This window comes from Trichosurus vulpecula, chromosome 9, assembly GCF_011100635.1.
Source record: "Trichosurus vulpecula isolate mTriVul1 chromosome 9, mTriVul1.pri, whole genome shotgun sequence".
In the NCBI taxonomy this organism is placed as follows: domain Eukaryota; kingdom Metazoa; phylum Chordata; class Mammalia; order Diprotodontia; family Phalangeridae; genus Trichosurus; species Trichosurus vulpecula.
In genome coordinates this window covers 48,429,439-48,438,095 of record NC_050581.1, presented here as the reverse complement: position 1 = coordinate 48,438,095, position 8,657 = coordinate 48,429,439, and the positions used below count along the sequence as shown (strand labels likewise).

Sequence of the window (8,657 nt, the reverse complement as noted above, 5' to 3'; positions counted from 1 at the left end):
CATTTTAGGCAATTTGCCTAATGTCTCTGAATGTCAGTTTCCTTATTTGTAAAATGAGGGGGCTGGGCTAGATGATCTCTAAGGTTCCTTCCAGATCTAAATCTATAATCCTATAAATGAGGTAAATGAGAAATTGCAACTAAAACTGTGTCATGGGGAATCAGAGCAACTCCAGAGCGCAACCAGGCAGTCATGGGGGGAGTCATCGTTAGTTTTTTGCACTTTTCTCTTGAGGAAGTGTTGGGAAGGCAAAGCCAAGAAGCTATCAGTTGAACTCCCCAGAAGCTCTAAGGGCTTGGTGTTATGGAGATTATATTGTAAGATGGTTTGTGCAACTAGAGGGGAGAAGGGGTTCTCATTTGAGTCCAAGGGGTATTTCCATTTTCTAAAAGATTTGCCCTGTTCTGCCTTTCCCCTTCTTTTTCTTCCCCCCAGACTCAGGATGGTACTCTGTAGGTAGGATGGGATGCCATTTTTGCTCATTACCTTCTTAGAGTTTGGGACAGTGAATTCTAGTGATTGCCAGGAGAACAGAATTCCAGTCTCTGCCCCTACCTCACTCACTATATGACTGTGAGCAAGTTACTTAGCCTCTCTTGGTCCTTAAGTGAGAAGCAACTAGGGTATAAGAGGAAGAGCATTGAATTTAATATTGAGGGCCCAGGCCTGTCACTTATCAGCTATGAGACTCTGGAAAGTCATTTAACCTGAGCCTTATTTTTCATCTCTGTAAATAGAGGAACCTGCCCTATCGATTCACAGGGTTATCATGTGGAAAATGTTTTGCGAATCACAAAACATGATATATTTTAAAGTGCTTAGCAGTGACACATGGTAGGTGCTTAATAAAGCGTGTTCCATTCATCCATATAAATGCCAGTTTTCATTTCGGAAAATGTGGAAGAACCATCCCTGATTTAGATTTATTTCTTGAAGGAGAAATTTAGGTATGTTTTCCTGGTTATTATTAATTCTTCAGATGCAGTGATGTTCCACCTCTCACTGTCATACAGCCCCAATAAAATGTTAATATGGAAAAGATGGGCCCTTGTTTTCATGGGGAGTCTGGGATCAGTAAAAGCCTTTGGCAATTTTCTGAAAGCAATCCAGTTTCTTCTCCTTCTTTTCAACTCTGGCCCAGCTCATTACCTATTTGCACTGTCTGTCCCAGATATATATACTGCTGGACATGCTCCAGAAGGTGTCTATTCACATGCATGTTGAAATCTGGGCAATAGATATTCTTCATCTATTTGGTCTTTCTTGGGGGAAAGGGGAAGGAAAAAAGCATTTATTGAGCACCTAATATTTGTCATCATCATAATTATTGTTTGTCCTGCATTCCAGAAGAGGACTAATAACATCACAAGGGTGATGTTTTGACTTCGTCATGAATTGGATTTAAGTGAGGCAGAGCTTCAGGAAGTCTTCATCCTTACTCTTTCCTCCAGATTTATCAAAGTCAAAAGTCAAGAGGGAGGAGAAAGTGCATGTGTCAGACACTTTGATAAGCATTTCTATAAATATTAACTCATTGATCCTTACAACAACCCTTAGTGATAGAGACTATTATTAACCTCATTTTACAGTTGGGGAAGCTGAGACAAATAGAGGTGAAGTGGCTTGCCCAAGGACACACAGCAAGTAAATGTCTGTTGTCAGATTTGAACTCAGGGCTTTCTTCCCCCTCCCCCACTTCATAGTATTTTATTTCTTTCCAATTACATGTAAAGATTGTTTTCAATATTCACTTTTGTAAGATTTTGAGTTCCAGATTTTTCTCCCTCCCTCCATTCCCCCTTCCCCAACACAACAAGCAATCTGCTATAGGTTATACGTGTACAATCATGTTAAACATACTTTCACATTAGTCATATTGTGAAAGAAGAATCAGAACAAAAGGGAAAAAGCATGAGAAACAAAAAACAAAGATGAAAATAGTATGCTCTCCTAATTTGCTTATGGTACCACCCTTTTAATCTTGATTGCATTGGTTTTGTTTGTGCAAAAGCTTTTTAATTTAATGTAATCCAAATTATCCATTTTGCATTTCATAATGTTCTTTATCTCTTCTTCAGCCATAAATTCTTCCCTTCTTCATAGATCTGACAGGTAAACTATTTTTTGGTCTCCTAATTTGCTTATGGTACCACGCTTTATGTCTAAATCATGTACTCATTTCCACCTTATCTTGGTATACAGCGTGAGATGTTGGTATATGCCTAGCTTCTGCCATACTATTTTCCAGTTTTCCCAGCAGTTTTTTTGTCAAACAGTGGAACTCAGGGCTTTCTGACTCCAGGTCCAACACTATCCACTGTATCACCACATGCATCCTAGGATAGACAGGTTAAACTCATGGTGAGTATGAGCAGGCTATAACATATAAATGAGCTAGAGTCCAACTCCTTCCTTCCTTGTACAGATAAAAAAAAAAATTGGAGCCCAGGCAGTTTAAGTGATTTGCCCAAATATACGCATCATATATGGGATCTGAACAACTAAGGTCCACTGACTCCATAGTCCTCTCACGTTCTATCACACCACATTGCTAATCAGTAAAGTCTGGACCACTTGTTAGTATAGTTGATTCTTGTTTAAATGAGGCTTAAAGTCTCTGAAGTCATCCCTGCCCCTGAAATTCTGTGATTTAAGTGACTTGACCAAAGTCAGGCAGTAGTAAGAGTACAGATCTCCTGATTTCCGGGGGGCAACATTCACCATACCTGTCAGTAATAACAATTCACAATGATTTGATGCTTTGAGGTTTACTAGAAGTGGTGGTATTGAAGGCACCTAGGATGTGTAGTGGCTAGAGTACCGGACTTGAATAGAATTCAAAATCCTATCCCAGGTACTTACTATGAAACCTGGGCGAATCATTTAATGCCTTGAGCCTCACTTTTCTCTTTTGTTAAATGAAGATAATAATAGTGCTCATCTCAGAGCTGTTGTGAGGATCAAATAATTTTTGTATGTACTTTGAAAACTTTAGAATGCTGCATAAATGCCAGCTATTATTCACCAAACAAACCTATGAGGAAACAGAGGCCTGGAGAGGTTAAGTGATTTGTGAAAGGTCATAGAACTAGTGAATACCAATCTGGCATCCCAAATCAGGTCTTCTGACCCTGTAAACCAGCAGACTCTCCAGGACACTAAGCTGCTTTCCTATGTAAGTGAATATTAGATTTAGAGTTGGAAGGAATCTTAGAAGTCATCTCGTCAAGGTCTCTCATTTTACAGATGAGGAAACCGAGGCCCATAGGGTTAAGAGAGCCTAGGCCTCCAGCGTTTAGCACAGTGCTTAGAACACAGCAGACACTTAATAAATGCTTGTTGACTGACTTGCTTGATGGTCTGACTCAGTAGCTATAATTCTTTCTACCGCACTATATTGACTTTTATTATTAATTATTTTGGGAGGGAATAAGTGATATGGGAAAGATATGGAAATTCTCTGGACTCTTGGGCCAAGGGTTACACATTCAAAGGCCATTATCATTTATTACCAACAACATCACTATCCACCACCCCCAGAGGGGAATACTTTCCCCTCCCTCCTTCGCAGGAAGCTGCGGATTTCTCTTTAGGCCCGCCCCCTTAGGAGAGAGAGAGAGAGAAAGGTTAAAAGGCATAGGGGTGGGGGCGGGGAGCGAACGGGGGCGTGCGCTATGTACGATGGGATTTGTAGTCCGGACGCGACCAACTTGTGGCCCTCATCGAGTCCCGGCCGCAGGGGCCCCTGGAGAGAACTCCACTTCCCGGCATTCTCGGCGGCGGCCGTAAAGCGCGAGGGCCGACTGGCCGGGTTCCGGGACTGAATGTCAGTACCGGGCTGTAAGGCTTGGGGGGAAGGTGGTTGGCGGTTCCTCTGCGGCTATCGCCGCCGCCGTTGCCGCTTCTGCTGCTGCGGGTTTTCGGCGGCTCCCGGGATGAAGTCGTGAGGGGCAACCACAGGGAGGGGGCCGCGGAGATGTTTGGCCGCTCGCGGAGCTGGGTGGGTGGGGGCCATGCGAAGTCCTCCCGCAGCATCCACTCCTTGGACCACCTGAAGTGAGTTGGGGGAGGGGGGGAGGCTTTTTTTACTTTGTTGGGGGAGAGGGGAGGAAGCAGAAGCCTCCAGGTGGAGGGGGTGGAGGGAGGGGAGAGCGAGACCCCAGGTTTGGTCACCGGGCCGGCAGGTGGCTGAGGCCAGTAAACAGAACCTACATTCCGGGGCCAGGGATAGGAATGAGGGGGGAGGGTGGAAAAATGCCCCCGTGGTGTAGGGAGTAAGATGAGGACAAGAAGGCCGAGGTCCCGGGGTCGGCGGGTGTCTTGACCAACACACTGAAGCCGGAGATAAGGATGGGGTGGGAGGACCTGGAAAGAGAAAAAAGTCTCTTGGGATGGGAACGAGCATTTGGAAGAATGCAAGCCCCCCCGGGGCGGGGGGGAAGAAATGGGGTATTGAAAAGGGGTACGAAAGAAGGGTATTGAGGGTGGGGGCGGTACCGATCTCTGAAAAGAAGACTGATCCCGGGCGCCGCTAGGACGGCAATGGGAAGAGTTTCTGGAGAGGGGCGCAAAATAGGAACCCCAGAAGGGAAGAAGGGCAGTGGGAGTTAGGGAGGAATTTAGACAGGTGAGGAGGAACGTATGTCCTTGTCAGTCACCGCTGGTCGTTTTCTCTTGACTGCCCAACAATGCCTGCCTAATCTTGACCGACATACCGCCAAGTCCTGTTGGATGTTTTCTTGCTCTGGTTCGCATTTCATCGCTCTGGTTCAGTTTCGATGGACTTTTCCCCTTTGCTCAGACTTGACAGTTTGTTTTGTTTTGCATTTCCTTGCATCTCCCAGCTCTTAGAATTGACTGACACATAGCAAGGGGTTAATAAATGCTTGCTGACTGGACACAGTAGATCTGAGGATCAGGAGGTGAAAGAGACCTTAGAAAAGGTCCAGCCTTCATAGATGTGGAAACTGAGCCCCAGGGAAGGGAATGACTTGCCCAGCATCACGACAAGTAGCTGAGCCAGAATTTAAATCCAGACATTCTGATTTCAGTTCCAGAGCTCTTTCTACTATGCTGAGAAGTCAGGATCAGTTAGGTGAGAAGTTAGGAACTTTTTGATTGTGCCCTGACCAAGAGAGACGGTGAAGATTCTCAGATTTTTCTGGAAGCGTCCTAGAAAAGTGCTTGTATTAACTGTTTAGCTTGTGTTATCAGGTGCCATTTTATATATCATTAGTTAAATTTACTTAATCAGTGTTACAGATTACAGGAACTGTCAAGTTGTTTTCAGTCTTGGACTGTCGTTTACAAGCTGATGGCTCAGAAATGATTCTTGCAGTACAAATGAGCACATAGACTAAAACTTAAGATTTTTTTAAAGTTTGTTTTTGACTGAAGGAAGTATTGGGGCAGCTGTTTGTGATTGTGGCAAGATTATTCTTCTCTATGTATCTCTTCACTTTCCCACCCTGCAAATCCTAACGAGAGATGAAAAGATCTTCCTATTAGTCAAGATTTTAGTTCTAAAAGAATGGGCAACTGTTTAATTCCTAAACTGCCTCTGAATGCCCTTTGTGCATAGTACTGTAGAGATTGCATTGAAGCACACAAAATCAGCTGAATAGAATGAAGGTGGCCCTACCTAATCTAAGCTGTGTAGTTGGAAGAGGTAGTAATATGCAGAGAAGATCTATATTTATTTACCAGAATAGCCTGAGCAGTTAGTACTTGGAGAAATGGCAAGGACCTGATGCTTGCTGATACAACTTTTGCTGCTTTTATTGATAAAACTGTTTGGACGCCACTGAAACAAAATATTCTATACATAATCAGTTTTTAACAGAAGCTTCAAACTGGTTTAGCTTTTTTGCTTGCCTTCCCAATTCTAGCAAAATTTGGCATATTTAAAAGTTGATTATGATGGCCATTCTTAAGACATCATTATGTGGTATAAGGGAAAGTAAACTGTATTTTCTCCTTCCTGGACATCTCTAAGCTGCGCTGCTTATACTCTGGCCTCTTTCTCATCCCACCCGACTTGTAATTCTGACCCAAGGCTCTCTGACTGGTGAGCTTTTACCTTATCTTTCATATCCCAGATCCACAATAGTACTTCCTGGCCATTTCCAAGGGATGCTGCATAGCATTACCTTCCTCAACTCCACCCCCACCCCCATCCCTCCTACTGAGTTCTAGCTTCTCATTTCTGTTGCCTTCTCCTATTAGACTGTGAACTCCCTGAGTCAGGGACTGTCTTGCTTGCTTGTTTTTGTTTTTGTATCTCTTAGCACAGTTCCTGACACTGGAATTCATTGGGAGTCAGGAGATTTGAATTCTAGTAGCTGCCCAGCTGTGCCACCTTGCTGTGTCACCTTAGATAAGTTATTTAGTGTTTCTGGTCTTACTTCTTTCACCTATAAAGTGAAGGGACTGGTGTATTGGAAAGTAATTGGAATTATCCTAAGAAAGTGACTAAAATTTCCTTCCCTTTGATCCCAAGATCTCACCCCTGGGTATAAAAACTATGGGAGTCAAAGCCAGCAAGAAAGTTTGAATAGACATCAAAAATATTTATATCCTACTTTTGTAATAGAAAAGAATGAGAAACAAAGTAGGTGTCTATCCTTTTTGTAGCGGCTACTCAAGTTGTGGGTGTATGAATATAACGGAATATTACTGTATTATAAGAAATGGGAGTTTGACTCTTTGGGAAGAATTTCCAATTAAACTGTAAGATGCAACACACAAGACATGATGTGTCTGTTTCTATTTGCTCGTGCTCAATTTCACCCCCCCCCCAGTTGGTAGTAAATGTAATGTTTCGTACGATATTGTCGCCTTATTGTTTAAATATAATTAAGGCCATTTTTTTATTGGAGATATTTTTCAATAAATTTTTTAAAGAAAAAAAGAAAGAAATGATGAATATGATGACTATAGGGAGGCATGGAAACTTATGTGACCCAATACAAAGTGAAATAAACAGAATCAGGAAAACAACATACACAATGACTATGACAATGTAAATGAAAAATTACAGCAAAAGATTGAATGTTGTAAAATTAAAATTACTGAGTTTGGCTTCTAAGGAGAGATGTACCTTATTCCCTTTTTTGCATCTATGAGCACTATACATAAAATTGACGTGTTGGTTAGTTTTGTTGAACTACTTTTCCTCTCCTCTTTTTTAAGATTCGTTATAGGGAGCAACTCTGTGATTTAGGAAGGAGGAAGGCATATCTGTTGGGAATGAAGTGACATAAAAAAGTCTCTACGGTTTTTTTTAAATAAGAGAGGGAGATTGGATTAGATAGGTGACCTTAAAGATCCCTTCTAGTTGTGAAATTATTTGAGTCTGATTAATCTTCTTAAAATATAGATTTTAGGTGTTATCCCTCTTTTGAGGACATATGATGATTTTCTGTTGCCTACCACATTGAGTGGAAATTTGTGATGTGGTGGAAAGAACACTGGATTTAGAATCAGAGGACCTGAATTTGATTCCTGAATCATAGATCTAGAGTTGAAAAATAGCTTAGAGGTAATCTAGCTTGACCCCCTAATTCTACAGGTAAGGAAACTGTAGTGGCTTGTTTGCATTTATTCTCTTTATATTTACTCTGTATTTACTTATATATGTCCTTGTTGTTTCCCCCATTAGAATGGAAGCTCCTTGAGAACAGGATTGTTTCGTTCTTGTATTTGTATCCCCAGTGCCCAGCACAATTCTTGACACATGATAGGCACTTTAATAAATGTGTTTGGCTTGGAATTGATTGAGGTTGTGAGTAGCAGAGTTGGAATTTGAACTCAGGTCCTCTGACTCCCAGTGTAGCATTTTTTTCTTCTGTAATAAGCTTCCACTTATGACCAGTGTGACCTTGGGTAAATTATTTCCCCTCTCTGAGGCTGTTTCCTTATCTGTAAAATAGCTGGACTAGATAATCTCTAAGGTCCCTTCCAATTCTAAAATCCTGTGAACCCTCTGCTTAGATTTTTAGCCCTACATAGTCTGATTCCATTCTCCCTCTTCATCTGTTCCCTAACTCTTGGCTCAGTTACCTTACTCAGTGCCGTTCTTCCTGCATTAGGTGTCCTCTGCCTAGCCATATGTTCCCCATTCTTCGATGCCTGGGTTATTTTGTACAAATTTCTCAGTGCCTTCAACCTGTCTTGATCTTTTCCCTTTTCTTACTACATTTTAAACTTTTTTGTCTCTACTTTACAATGAACATTTTATCATATACTGTTTTGCTCAGTTTCGTGTCTTATCTCCCCAATTAGATTCTAAACTTCTTGTGAGTAGACAGTATTGTATTCTGTGCTATCCTACCATAGTATAGACATTCTAAAGTACATAATTCTTTAAAATCCTTATTGGCTGGTATGAGGTTATGTCACTTCAATATATATACAGATGTCTTTGCTTGTGACTTTTGCTGCAAGCTGTATCCTTCTTTGACGTGAAAATTACAGTTCTACAGATGGATCCAGGTAGGTGTAGGCTTACTGATTGTCCCAGTCCCAGTCTTGCTCACTGACCTCGTTTTACGTATTTTAGGTATGAGTCATAGGGAGAAGCAATGCATGTAAACACTTTATCTAATTTTATATTCTAGTGTTGTCCTATAATTTTAAATTTCTTATAGTTTCTCTAT

General features: G+C 41.6%; 1 protein-coding gene across 3 annotated transcripts in view; it reads left to right on the top strand.

Moving 5' to 3' along the window:
- Positions 1-3,852: 3,852 nt before the first annotated feature.
- CLEC16A (C-type lectin domain containing 16A) overlaps positions 3,853-8,657 on the top strand; it is a 234,537-nt gene continuing 229,732 nt past the window's right edge. For all 3 annotated transcript variants that reach the window (XM_036739004.1, XM_036739005.1, XM_036739003.1), the window contains exon 1: positions 3,853-4,056. In XM_036739004.1, the coding sequence (XP_036594899.1) occupies positions 3,977-4,056 (80 nt within the window). In that variant the 5' untranslated portion in view covers positions 3,853-3,976. The remainder of the gene's footprint in view (positions 4,057-8,657) is intronic.